Raw genomic sequence first — 15,592 nt, forward strand, 5'->3', positions numbered from 1 at the left:
CATTCACTGATAACAAAATAAGAGTAACATGACTAAAAATAAAAATTATAAAACCTTCCCCGAAGTTAGACTAAGTTCAGGGAAGGTTTTATGAAAGTGATATGTTCCTTGTAATGATATGAAAATGATATGTTACCCTTGAAAATGATGTGTTCCAAAACTTTTGGAACATATCATTTTCAAGGGCAAGGACAAGAGTGATAGAATTTAAGGAGGCAAGTATTTATCTATCCCAGAACAAATAACATTTCAAATGTTAACATATTTTATTAAATAAGCCCTTTTAAGGGGGAGAGGAGAGAAATTATTTCTCATGTCAAACCACATAATTCCATGCAACCTGACGTAAAAAGAAAACATTAATAGAAAACTGTCACAAATTTCCATATGAAATGTTTCAGAAAGTAGCAGTTTACAACCCAATACTGAAATCTGATAAAGTTTAAAAATGTGGTGAGATACGGCATGCTGCACAAGATCAGAGGCTCTGAATGACCAGAATTAACTGAATTCTTATGATTGTTGGTCCTACAAAGTAGGGTACATTAGGTTGACCTGATATGATATGAGTACAACCCGAATGCTCCATACGATAAACACTATGCTTAGACATAAGTTTCCTCACCTGACATATCTACCTGCAAGAAAAACAATTTCCCTAATTTTACTGCATGACGGAATACAGTATTTCACCTATTTCAAAAAATTGACATTCAATTTTACACACCACAGAGATACAAATAGCAGGCAAACAGTGCATTTTTCTTATGTGATCTCTCAATAGATGGCATAGAACAATACCCATTGAGGTATTTTTATTTTTAGTGTAATTAACTGATAATATGAATACCCCCAGTATACAAATCGAATGAGATTATTTACAAATTATTACAAATGAGATTATTTATTCCAGCAATGTATGCATTTACCAGTTGATTGTATACAATTGACTTTTTATACATAAAACAATGAAAACTCCCAGAATATAAACAGACTCGTACTTTTAGTCTACAGAACTTTGTTTTTGCATAACAGTGGGGTTTAAGAAATTGAGAATTAGCTGTTTCTACTTCTAATGTATATTTCAAATGTTAATATATTTTATTAAATAAGCCCAAAATCCCATTGAAAACTTCTCCCACCATTATGCAAATTATATTGTCTATATATTAACTGGAACCAAAAATATTATCCATAATGGGAGATTACTGAATATTTTTGATTTCTGCCAAATATTCTAATTCCCTAATGTTATGAACTGATCACCTTATTAATTAAAAGATTCCCAGTTAGAGAGCTTTTAGACAGAGGTCTGAATTTTAATCTTCCACCTAAGCAGGTCCTAATAAAACAGGCCATTATCAATTCTGAATATGGCTTTCAAATCCATCTGAAAGCACACTGTATATCAGCAAATAAACCATGTAATTTCATGTGTAGACTACCATGTGTTTTATATAAAAAAATAGCTAAAGACCTTAAAAGGAACAGAAATACAGATATCATTATAATGCTTCTGCTTATAACACTCTCCCACTTAATGCTCTCTTCTTCTGGTCCCATGGCCAATCATATGGAGTTCCATGCACTTTTAAACATTTATGGCACTCCTGTTTAAAATGCATTTCTGCTTATCTCTCTCTTTTTTTTTTTAAGGTCCCAAAAATGGAATAGACTAAATTCTAGGAATTATTAATCATGCAGTTTGTTTAATTCAAAAAATCATTTCTGGTGCAGACATTTATTTAACGTCTTCGAACACAATATGCCAATTTGCATGTTGTGTGGGCTGAAAAACATAGAAAACTCATGGGAGAACCATTCCCTCTTGGATCATCTAACAACAGCACAATTGAAAACGCCTTTAGAAAATCCTCAAATCTAAGAGTGAACTTGAATCCAGACTTCTCCAAATGAGTGACAAGTGAAAAAAATCACTCTGTTACTGAGGTCAGTTTATTATGAAAAATTGAACACGCAAATCTTCTATCTGCACTGAAACTTCTAGTACTCCATTTAAAACACTGGTTAACATGTATAATCACATGTTTACTATGCTACATAAGTCAGTTTTATCACTAGTATTAGTATCAGTATTAGCCACACAATTCAAGGAAGTCACAGGATTTTGCACAGGCAAACAAAAAAGAGAAAAAAAGAGGAGTAGATAAGAAAATACAAATTAACTGCTTCCCTCCTCACACAGATCCAGTTGACCTCTGAATTTCTTCAAATTGTCTGCCTCAACAAGCGATGCAGACAAATTTTTCCAGTAATCAACTTCCTGGATGAAATAAAACTCTCCCCCCGTAAAGTGAATTTATGACCCCTAGTTCTGGAATTCTTTATTAAACAATGAAAATTCTGCCTTCACTCATCTTACTAACCCCTCTGAGAGAGCCTTATAAGACTCAATAGGTCGCCTCTAAAGTGCTTGGTTGCAAGCTCTGCAGACCACATAAAGTCCTTCTTGTACAGTAGCCCTGCTGATCTCAACATGCAAGTTACTCTTCTTTGGCCCTTTCAAGAAGACTGTCTTTTTTCAAATGTCTCCATAACTTGGACACAATATCCCACATGTGATCTTAGAATTGCCTTATACAGTGGGATTATAACCTCCATATCTTTACAGGATATTGTCCAATAAAACACCAATAGGACACGATAGGCTTTCCTGGCCGCCTGTTTACACTGCTCAACTTCACATCTGTCCATATCCAAACTCACAGAAGCCTTTCATCCTCTATTCATTATAATTGGAATTTGGGGAGTACAATGTGAACAGAAACGACAGACAGGACAGGAAGGGAGCAGGGGTTATGCTGTTAGTTAAGAAACACAAAATCTAAGGAAGCATCCAAGTGACATTGATGGACAATGCAATGTTGAGTCAGTGTGGCGTGACATAAGCACTGGGGAAAGAGAAAATGAGAGAGGTGTGTGTTATAGGCCTAATGAATCTGATGAGTATAATGAGCATTTGTGCAGAAAAATAGAGCAGGCCAGAAAATCAGAATGTCTTATAATGCAGGATTTTAACTTTCCAGATATTGACTGGAAATTGTAGGTTGGTCACTCACACACTAGCAAGGCTATTGTGGATTTACTGGATGATTGTTTTCAACAGCAACATGTTACAGAGGCAACCAGAGAGAATAATACTCTTTATCTGGTTATCAGCAGTGATTATTCACGTATTAAGAATTTGCAGATAAATGCAAATTCTTAATACGTGATTTTCCACATCAGTACACTGAGGTGGGATTTACTTAAAGATATAATTACCATCAGGGGTAAGGGGAAGGGTTTATGCTTTCGTAAAGGTGACTACAGTGGTCTCAGAGAGTTTTCAAATTCCATACAGTGGGATCAACAGATAATGTTAAAAAAACCCACGAATTCTAAATGGGAAGCCATCAGGGACTTAATCTTGGAGGGTACTAGGCTTTTCATACCAACTAAGAAATACTGTTCAAGGTTTAGGCCTAAATGGATGTCGAATGACTTAATGAGGCTTAGCAGAGAAGGCAATGGTTAGGCCACACCTGAGTACTGTATACGGGTCTAGAGGTCTCATTTTAGGAAAGATGTAGAGATGCTAGAACGAGTACAGAGAAGGGCAATGAGATTGGCGAGTCGAACAAAGGGTTGGTGTTACTAAGAAAGGCTTAAGTTCTGAAAGCTGTAGCTTCTGGAGACTAGGCACCTGAGAAGTGATATAATTGAGATGTATAAAGCTTTGAATGGATTGAGCAAGCTCAATGCTAATGGGATTCTTCCTCTTGCTCAGATTACAAACCTGAGGGGGCATAAATTGAAACTGAGGAAAGACAATTGTAGAACAGATGTGCAGAAATTCGCCTTTAGCTAGCGAGTGGTTGATAGCTGGAACAAACTTCCATCTGTTGTAGTCTGGAGATCAGTAACTTAAATAAGTTCACGGTAGAACTAGACAAACGTTTGGAGTGAATGGATGGGTGAAATGGGAAGGGTGTGTTTTTTTTTTTTTTTTTTTTGGATGATGTATAATCTTTCTTTCTTGCATCATATGCCTGTAATGATGCTAATTCAACCCCACCAAATGTATAAGTTATATTGGGGTTGCTATTCCTCAAATGCAAGACCTTACATTTCAATGAATTAAAAAAATAGCTGCCACTTTTCTGGCCATCCTTGAAGTCCATTTAAGTCATCCTGAAGGAGAGCTATTTGCAATGATAACTAAAGACTCTCCCAATCTTTACATCACTTGCAAATTTTTACATTACACCCTCTATCCTCCAGTGAATGTCATTTATGAAAATCAGAAACAACAACGGTCCAAGATCCAATCCGTGGGAATCCCACACTTCTAACAACACCAAACCTGAAGAATATCTATTAATCAGAACCTGCTGCCTTTTGTCCTGCAGTCACCCTGTGATTCATCTTAGCATTTTTCCAGTAATCCCAACATGTTCTGGCTTATACAGTAACTTCTCGTGAGGGACTGAGTCAAATGATTTGCTAAAATCCAAATAAACTATGTAAAAACTGTTCCTTACATCTAACTCACGAGTAACTCAAAATAGCTTACCAGGTTACTTAAAATAAGGTTTTTCCTTACAAAACCACATTGTGTGTCCTTCAGAATGACATTTCTTCTAAATGTCCCTGGATCACACTCTAAATCACTGTCTCCAAGATTTTTCCTGCCACTGAAATTGAATTAAGCAGCCTGTAGTTACAACATCACTCTTAGAATCTCCTTTATGTACTTGGCCATATGTTTTCACACCTCTCCAATTCAAAGGAATCTCATCCAAGTCCAATAATGCCCTCATAATCAACCTCAATGGTTCCATACCCTCTTCGGCTGCCTTCCTCAAAACTACTGGGTACATGCCATCAACTCAAGGAGCTTTACTTGCCTTTAGAGTCAAAACTTTTTCTAATAAACAGTAATCTGTAATTTCAAAATTATTAATTTCACGTCTCAGTTTCTCTAAAACAGCCTCTCCTCACCATGAAGGGTCTTTCATCAGTAAAGACTGGTGCAAAGTAACTATTCAATTCATCAGCTGAGTTATCTAAGACTTCTCCCAGTACGCAAGGGTCCAATCTAATTAAATTTCTTCTTTGTACTCACATACATGAAAACTCCTTGTCCCCATTCTTTGCTCTCTTACCCAGTGCTTTCTTAAACTCAGCCTTGGCTTCCCTAAATTTATCTTATTTATACAATTACAGATCAACTTGTAGCTGTTGTAGACTTCAATACTTTTCATCACTCTGTACCTTTCTTGTGCTATCTTTTTCTTCTCTATTTGAGTGGGCAGCTCCAAATTCATCCATCTCGGCATCCTCCACATGCTATATTCCATAATTCTAATGTATTCACCCCTCTTCTCAATCCATCCAAATGATAGATCCTATCATAGTCCCGTTTTCTGAAATTATAACCTTTACCTTTAACTTCTGCAAACATCTTGTCTGAGACAGTATTTAAATTCTATACGTTGGGAACAACTGATGATGTTACCAACAGCAGATTCAAAATGGGAAGCATTCAAAGAATTAATCTTGGAAGCTACTAGGCTTTACGTACCAACTAAGAAATATTGTTCAAGGTTTAGGCATAAATGAATGTCAGATGAACTAATTAGACATGTGGCAGAGAAGAAAAATGCATGGGATACGTATAAATAAACAGGTGACACAGAAGCCTATGATAGATAAAAGCTAGTCCGTAACCAAGTCACAAAGGAGGTTAGGCAAGCAAAGGCAGATTACGAGAAATATTTGGCAAAGGAAACAAAGAAAAACAGCAAAGAGTAATTTACTTATGTAAACTCTAGAAGGAAGGGGATGAATCAGATTGATCCACTTGATATCGATGATTCAACTGTTGAAGATCCTGCTCAGGTAGCTAACAAACAAAATGAATATTTTGCATCAACATTCAGGGAGTTATTCAGGGAGGGAAATGCCAGACGTGTATTAAACTCTGGCAGTAAGCTAAATAATCTTGTAATAACTGAGAGTAAAGCTGAGGAGAAATTGTCGAAGATAAACATAAGAAAGGCACTCGAGATGGATGGGATCTATCCAGTTATATTAAAGGAGGCAGCAAAGGAAGTAAGCAAACTCTTAGCCATAATTATGACAGTTTCCTTGGACTCAAGGTAGGTACCCATGGATTGAAGATGTGCAAATGTGACCCCAATCCACAAAGGAGGATCAAAGGGAGACACAGGTAATTAAGACCTGTTAGTTTAACTTCTGTCCCAGGGAAATTAATGGAGGAACTGATTAAAGAAGCATTGCAGGATCATCTAGACAATAGCTCGGACACAGCATGGGTCTGTTAAGAGGAAATCTTGTCTGACCAATTTGATTGGCTACTATGATGTAGTCACAAAGGAACTGGATGCAAAGAATAATTTTGATATCATATATTTGGATCTTAGAAAGGCTTTTGATATTGTTGCACATGGAAGACTGCTGCACAAATTAGAGCAGTGTGGTGGCATTGGAGGCAAATTGCTGCTATGGATAAAGGGTTGGTTGAGTGGGAGAAGACAGAGAGTGGTGATCAATGGACACTGCTCTACGTGGACTAATGTTATTAGTGGAGTGCCCCAGAGTTTGGTGTTGAGTCCATGTTGTTTTCTGTATTCATTAATGATGGTATATCAGGCTTAATGTCCAAGTTTGCATACAAAGGTCGGCAGGGTTGTTAATGACACTAATGACAATACACTGCTGTAACAGGATCTAGAAAAGTTGAGCAGATGGGCTAAGAGGTGGCAACTGAAGTTTAACATTAAGAAATGTAAAGTACTGCATATGGGAAGCAGTAACCCCAGAGTAACATATCCACTGTGTATTACTACACTGACAGTGGTAGGGAGCAAAAAGGACCTGGGATAATTTTACAGGTAGATATGAAGTTTTCTGAGCAGTGCAGACAGTCTGTAAGAGTAGCTCATGGTGTGTTGTCAATGATATACAGGAATTTTTCTAGCAGGGATAAGGAGGTGATTATCCCCTTGTATAAGGCAATGGTCAGGCCATATATTGAGTACTGTATACAGGTCTGGAGTACTGTCAACTGCTCTACATCCTTCTTAAATATTTTAAGAAGGATGTAGAGCTGTTAGAATGAGTACAGAGAAGGGCAACAAGATTAGTGAGTGGAACAAAGGGGTGCACTTATGAAGAAAGGTTTAAGTTTTGCAAATTAGTGTCTAGAGACTAGGCACCTGTTAGGTGATCTGATTGAGGTGTATAAAGCCTTGAATGGTTTGAGCATGCTCAATGCTGATGGGATTCTTCCTCTTGCTCAGAATTGTAGATGCATACCCATTCTGACCAAACTCACTTAATTTTTTCAGCATGGTCCTATATTTATTCAAAAAATCATAAATTCAAATTGAGGGAAAACAATTGTAGGATAGATGTGGGAAGTTTGCCTTTAGCTAGCAGGTGGTTGATTGCTGAAACAAACTTCCATCTGTCGTAGAAATTGATAGCTTATACAGATTCAAGGCAGAACCAGACAAACATTTTGAGCAAGTGGATGGGTGAAATGAGAACGGTGTGTGTGTGTGTGTGTGTGTGTGTGTGTGTGTGTGTGTGTGTGTGTGTGTGTGTGTGTGTGTGTGTGTGTGTTTTTGGCTGATGGTATATAAGCTTGCTTTCTTGCATCATGTGCCCTTGCAAATGCTAATGAGGTCAAATATTCTTACCCTATCTTTCCTAAATACATTATATATACCACAGTGGAACCCGTCATCCCCAATTTCTCGGTCCCACCACATTTCTGTTAGCCCTATTATGTCAGCATTAGTTGTCCTAAAGAGAAATTCAAAATCACCAACTCCTAATATTTCTGTGGACATAGAACTAAGTATTCTGCTATAGTTTACTACCCTGACACACCCCTTAAAGTTATTTATGCTTGTTTCCCTAGTTTTATCTATCCGCTCATTTGCCACCCTCAGAACATTTTGCTGACATCAGTTGCGGCAACAAACAAGAATTCTTGAAACACATGCAAGCATTTCCTGTATCATCACATAAACATGTCTATATTACCCTTGTTCCCTATAAGTAGATCCTATAAATAGATTCCTTCTACCTACAAGTGTGGGCCACGATGATAATAAATCCCCCGCCCATACCACAAAAGTCCTGAAGAGCCCCTTCAGTCTATAGTTTCAGCATATAATCCCTTCTATCATGCCTGGGCAGAATTGTAGATGTATACACATTCTGACCAAACTCACTGAATTTTTTCAGCATGGTCCTATATTTATTCAAAAAATCATAAAGTTGTTTGTTTAATATCATTAGCCATCCACATGAAAAATAATGCTCTTTATTACCACAAATATTACAAAAAATATTACCCATTTCCCCGACAATAGTCTCTCAATAAAACTAAATCTCCTTCAACCGTAGCAGTATACACTTGACTATTTTGTTCTGGGACCCAAATCGGAGGTGCATCACTTGGCAGGTTACAAGGTATTTGAGTCCTTGATGAACTCCCAGTTACATTTGTTTCTAGAGCAAGCACCTGTTTTTTCACTGACTCAAATTCTTCTAGCAATGCACCAAGTTTTAATTTGAGATAGGTACACTTCTTACATTACATGCAAAGAAAAGAATCATAACTTGCATTTGTTTTGTCTACTAGACCAACCTTAGAATAGGTGCTACTTAGAATACAGGCTATACAAGTGATGAACTCATGCTCACACCAGAAATTCCTGCAGACATTTCTGTATGAGTCATAATGTCCTTGGACAATGTATTGAAAGTGGATGTAACAACCATTATTTAGGTGAAGAACTTAAGAAAGATTACAAACTGACAATATACAGTAAAATCTCGTTAATATAAACTTCGTTTATACAATGTACTTGTTTATATGAAACACATACCATTTCCCTGTGAAAGGATAAGCTTTTCTATGTAAATATATTCGTTTATTATAAAATTCAGTTAATACGTATTATAAAGTTCATTTTCACCCTGTGAGAAATAAATATTGTTATTTTGTATGTTTAATACAAATTTTTGCACAGTTGTCTTTATTGCCTCTGGCCACCTGGCTCTCTGCTCCCCAAAGGATGGCACTGACTTGTTAGAATTTACTTTTGTGTAAACAAAACCAGGTTATGGTATCTACAACATAAGTGCACTCTGAAAAACATCATTGTGAAGTATGAGCTGTTAAATTAACAAAAGAATAAAAACAGTTTTTCTAAGTTGTTTACATACACTCCCTCACTCTCCATGGAATTAAGGTCACTAGCAATTGTTACGCTAGTTCAAAGAGAGCTAGTTCGAGTTTTTTTGTGCCATTTTGTCTTTTTTGGAACTTGTGTCTTTAAATTAATTTCAAGTTTGTTTATATTAAATCTCATTTAGCAGTGTTATGATGCGAAAATGTAAATGGATGGAATTAAGCCTAGAAATTAAACTGAAAATTATACAAGAGGCTGACAAGATGGAACAAAGAAAAATGGACATTGCAAAGGAATACAACATTTCTTTACCTAGTTTATTTACAATACTGAAAAATGGACAGTGTGTGACACTGGAACAGTGATAAAAAACAGGAAACAAATTTGTGGTGCAAAACACGAGGAGCTTGAAACAAAACTGAGTGGTACCAACAAATGCGTGCATCTAATTTGCCAATATCAAGTCTGATTTTGCAAGAAAAGGCAAATATCTAGCTCAGCAACATATAATTTTGCTGCAAGTTTTGCAGCAAGTCTGGATTAGTTGACAGAGAAAAGTTTACAGACTGGTTGTGTTCTGTATGGTCCATTCTTGAAAAATGAGGCAAAGGATATTTTTAATCTTGACGAGACACCTTTATTTTATAATTTGCTGCCAAACAAAACATTTGCTGTTTTAGGAGAGTCTTATCATGATGAAAAATTAATTCAGATGGCAGCAGAAAACTACACCCACTTATGATTGGTAAATTTTCCAAGCCAAGATGTTTTAAAGAAGTTAACAAACTTTTGTGTGATTATGAGGCCAATAGAAGTGCTTGGCTCATGGTCAAAATTTTTCAGTCTTGGTTATCAAAAGAGAACAGAAGAATGGCTTCAGAAAAAAGGAACATTTTGATGGTTCTAGATCACTGTACAGCACATTCTGCCGAGACACTTAAGTTGACAAATATACAAATATATGGTTGTTGTCTTTAACTCCCCTAGTTTTATGCAGCCACTAGATCAAGACATTATTTATAACCTCAAGAGAGCATATACAGCTCACCTGATAAGGTAGGAGGGAACAATTTGCAGCCAAATTGGAATATCTTGGAAGCTATCTGTAATCTTGTTATTGCTTGGGATAGCATTGCACAAGTGATTTTATCTACACCGAAAAACTGAAAAAAATTTGAAGCGTGTGACACTGGAACAGCGATAAAACACAGGAAACAAATTTGCGATGCAAAACATGAGCAGCTTGAAACAAAACTTTGAGTGGTACCAACAAATGCGAGCAACTAATTTTCCAATTTGGCTTTGGAGAGAATATCATCGAAAAACATGGTCCAGCAGACAAATGTGGCAGCAACATTGAGGAATGGAGCAATCTGAAGGAGCATATGGATTCTGTTGGGGAATCTGAAGATTCCCCAACAGAATCCATAGTGAAGATTCCCCAACAGAATCCATTGTGAAGGTGAATGATGAAGATGCTACGCCAACACACCAACACCAGAAGAGCTGCTGAGCACAAAGCAAAACAATGTTTTTGTTACCAGCAATAGCGAAAATGAAGCAGCACACACTGCCATCAAAATAAGATATCCAAAATGCATTGAGCATAATAGAGAATGTGTTGGCCTGCAGTAACATTGATAAAGAAACACTGTCGCACTTGATAGTGTCTGTGCTGTAGTTAAAAATGCATATAGGACAAAAACTGTACAAACAACATTGGATTCTTTCTTTAAAATAGATTAATTTATTAAAAATTTAATGGTTTGTACGTCTCCTTTTATATTAAGATTAATTCTTTTACTGTGATACTAAAATACTGTATATATCAAAATATATACTGTACAATATTTTAATTTCTGTTAATTGCTTTTCTATTAGTTCTTACAAATACAAGCACTCCCCAACTTACATAACACTCGACTTCAGTAAATTCAACTTTACATAAGTTTTTGCCGGCTGGTGCAAACTTAAAAAAAAAATCATGAAAACGTATTTTGTATCCCATAGGAATATATGGAGGTATTGTGAAAATATTGCAATGTGAACCCAATAACACATTGTTTTTTTGGTAATTCGTTGCAAGACCTCAGAGTTGAAATTTTCACTATATAACTAAGCTATTTTTAAAAGCTATTTATTTATTTATCTCTCTAAAAGGTCATTTTTAAAATGGAGCACTACCCTTTCATCGTTATCATATGTTCTGTTATAAGAATCGATTTTGAATGCCTTTGCTGATATTTTTCTAAAGAACATTTCTGGAGGTCGCGACCATAAAACAATAAAAACAATTTGCACTTTTCGGTTCCTTGGGCTTTTCTGTTAGCGCAATCTATTATAAATGGGTAGTAAACTTGATCTTATTGCATTTGCAATAATACCGATAACTGGAATTCTGTGAGTTTTTACACTATGGTATTATGGTGAAATGTGCTCCCCTTCACTGAAATTTTCAATCGCATAAAACATAAATAAATTTTCAGAATCTTCTCTTCATTCCTATTTACTTATTACAATGGTGAAGGGAAAGCGACCAACGGAAAGTGCAAGGAAACGAAACAAAATTGTTTTAAAAATGAAGATGATTAAGAAGTATGAAGCAGAACAAAGTTTGTTATCTATTGCACGGGAATTAGGTCTTGCTGCTTCAACGTTGAATACTACTTTAAGGACAATGCATGTATAAAAGAACATGTTAAAAGATTTAACGATGCAGATTCTAATACATAATTTAATTTTTCTGTTTTTGAGAATATGGATGGAAAATCAGATTCAGAAGTGAGTGCCCCTGAGCCTAATGGCCATTCAAGCAAAAGAAAGAAGTATTTATGAAGATATTAAGGATAAGTACGGCGAACCCCAAGCCAAGTTCGTGGCAAGCAACGGGTGGTTTAATAGGTTCAACCATCGTGCTGGTTTCCAAAACATTAAAGTATGCAGTGAAGTCACCAGTGTTGATTCTGCAGCTGCAGAGAAAATTTGTGATGTGTTGGGAAAAAATCCTTCAAAATCTCCCAGCCCTCAACTTCCGCAGTGGCGTACTTATCAGCTGGAGAGTTAATTCTGGCAACGATGCTTGAAAGGTAAAACTTGCTGACATTATGCCTGTCTCCTCTCTCTTTTTTGTAATTTTATAATTTTGAAATTTTTTTAATTTTGTACACTTTTGTAATTTTTCCTGCACATGAGAAAAAATTTGAATAAATAATTCTATTTACATGTTCGTCGAACATTTTTTTGCTTCAATCAAATTCAGTGTGCATAGTTGCGAGGGCTTAGGCAGCCCTCGCAACTAGGGAAATTCCGACTTACGTAGAGTTCTGCGGAATGCAATCCTTATGTAAGTTGGGGAGTGCCTGTACTTATATGGCATGTATTTAAGCCCCCTGTTTTGTTTTAATTATAAAAAATTAATTTTGATCTTTTTTACTGAATTGAAAATGGTGCTCTATTTATTAGGATGTGCTAAACCCAATTAAAACTACCAAACAAAATAAATGAGAGAAATCAATAACAATAATAATGAGTGTTTTTGTCAGATTTTTTTTTTTAGAATAAGGTCACTGATCTCACAGATTGAAACTGACTCACAAGGCATCTTGCATTTGCTAGATGCCATGACTCACATGGCATCTAGCAAATGCAACACAAACATCTGTATTTTTGTCAGCTGTTTGTGTTTAGCTGCTGATATCAAAGCATTATGGAAAGATTAGTCACCTGTCACTGTAGTCTCAGAGATGCCATGTGGGAATGGGAATTGCCTAGGAGAAAGGTAGGTGCTTTTGCTCACCTGGTGTCTGTTAAATGCCAAACAAAAATTTAATGTCTCACAATTCGTGATGTATTGAAATGAAACAGAAAATACAGTATAGCCAGTTAGTGAATACTGGTGGGGAAAGCTAAATGGGAGGATTTTATTTTATTTCCAGATTTAAAAAAAAACAACAAAAAATATAAAAACGTAGTATCTATCTGACACCATGCTAGCAGATGAAGGTTAATAAAGGAAAAATTATATAGAGAATTGTGAATTTTAAAAATATCTTGGGGGAGGGGAGACCACCACCAAACTATTATTTGATGATAATTTGTAAACCATAACAAACCTGAAGCCAATGATTAGAATCTGAAGATTTCTGAAGTTCTTCTCTTTCTTCCTTTAATTTATCACAAAGTTTCATGACCCCTTGGGCTTCTTCTACTTTACCTTCACACCCTAACTGCTCTACCTGAAATTTTACATAAAAAAAAAAAGTTAAGTTAAAAAAATTCATTCATTTCACAATTAATAAAACTGCATTTATCACAGACTCCTGTTACAAGTTAGATTAACAGATATGTATGATTCACAGGCAATCTATAAAAAGGCAACATAATGGCCTTGGTAGCCTTTGTGGCGATAAACAACCATAACAGCAACAACAGATTACCTAATAAATTTAAGTAATGTACATAAACGAGACTACATTCAAAGTAAAACAGGTATCACAATATCAATCATTCAAAAACAGAGGTATCACAATATCAATCAATGTTATAATTACATAGCATAACCATAAAGCAGTTCTACTCATTTTTTGTATAGCATCCACAGGATGAATAGATATTTTGTCTGTGGAGACAAGGTAGCTGTGACCTCTGAGGTTTTTCACAGACATTCTTTAAGTGAAAACAGCGCTGTTACTTGGAAATCTAAAATGCTGAAGTAGATGAGATCTGGATCAATTTGCAAGTCAGGTACATCAAATTTTGACAAACCCTGATCATTCTACAAAGTCAAATCCTGTCCATATATCCTCCATGTGCAAGGTCCAAATCCATGATTATAATTTGTCTAATTCTTCCTTAAATTTATTCAAACTACCCAACATCCACAACACCAGATGGAAGTTTGTTAAAACAATCAACTACCATTTGGCTGAAAACAAATTTCCATGCATCTATCTTGCAACCATCCATCCTCACTTTAAATCTGTGTCGCCCTATGAGTACTGTCTAAGCACTCATAAGGATTCCATCAACATTTACTTTACCTAATCCAGTCAAAGCTTTAAACTCTTCAATCAGATCTCTTCGCAGGCACCCAGTTCCAAGACACTGAAATTTGCAGAACTGAAGTTATTCCCCATTATAAGACATTCTGATTTACTGGTCCACTCAATCTATCTGTATAGCTGTTCATTATACCCATCACAGTCGTTTGGCCTACAGTAATGTTCCTCTCACTAAACTCATTAGCCTTCTCTGCACCCATTCCAACAGATCCACATTCTTCTTAAAATGAAGCTTCCAGACCTGTATGCAATACTCAAGTGGGAGAAGACAGAGGATGGTAATCAATAGGTGCTGCTCTTCGTGGACTAATGTTATTAGTGGAGTCCCACAGGGTTCGGTGCTGGGTCCACTGTTGTTTTGTATATTTATCAATGATATTGATGAAGGTATATCAGGCTTAATGTCGAAGTTTGCAGATGATACAAAGGTTTGCAGGGTTGTTAATGACAGTAATGGCAGTGTGCTACTGCAACAGGATCTAGATAATTTGGGCAGATGGGCTAAGAAGTGGCAACTGAAGTTTAACCTTGACAAATGCAAAGTACTGCATATGGGTAGAAGTAACCCCAGAGAAACATACCAACTGTGTGGTACTACACTAAGGTGGTAGAAAATGAAAAAGACCTGGGAGTAATTGTGCAGTCATATATGAAGTTTTCTGAGCAATGCAGACAGGCTGCCAGGGCAGGTCATGGGGTTTTGTCAATGATATATAGGAATTTTGCTAGCAGGGAGAAGGAAGTGATTGTCCCTCTATATAAGGCAATGGTCAGGCCATGCCTTGAGTACTGCGTACAGGTCTGGAGGCTCATTTTAGGAAGGATGTAGATTTACTTGAGCGTGTAAAGAGAAGGGCAACAAGATTGGTGAGAGGAATGAAGGGATCCTCTTACCAAGAGAGGCTTAGGTTCCGCAAATTGCAGTGGCTGGAGACTAGGCACTTGCACAATGATTTGATTGAGGTGTATAAGGCCTTGAATGGGTTCAGCACGCTGAATTCTGATGGGATCCTTCCACTTGTTCAGATTACGAACCTAAGGGGGCATAAATTCAAATTAAGAAAGGACAGATTTAGAACAGATGTGCGGAAATTTGCCTTTAGCCAGCGGGTGGTTAATTGCTGGAACAAACTTCCATCTGTCGTTGTGGAAGTTGATAGGCTGAATAAATTTAAGGAGGAACTGGACAGGGATTTGGAGAGAATGGTGTGATTTTTTTTTTTTTTTTTTGGCTGATGCTGCATAAGCTCATACACTTGCTTTCTTGCATCACATGCCACTACTACTACTACTACT

General features: G+C 36.4%; 1 protein-coding gene across 1 annotated transcript in view; it reads right to left on the bottom strand.

Moving 5' to 3' along the window:
• The window catches only part of LOC150084134 (uncharacterized), a gene marked incomplete in the record, with an annotated part of 151,318 nt that overhangs the window by 98,308 nt on the left and 37,418 nt on the right, over positions 1 to 15,592 (bottom strand). The window contains 1 exon segment of the mRNA XM_090375055.1: positions 13,349 to 13,471. Coding sequence (XP_090231181.1) covers positions 13,349 to 13,423 — 75 coding nt within the window.

The sequence above is a fragment of the Mastigoproctus giganteus genome, chromosome 6 (genome assembly GCF_048544385.1).
Source record: "Mastigoproctus giganteus isolate SK-2022 chromosome 6, ASM4854438v1, whole genome shotgun sequence".
NCBI classification, from domain to species: Eukaryota; Metazoa; Arthropoda; class Arachnida; order Uropygi; family Thelyphonidae; genus Mastigoproctus; species Mastigoproctus giganteus.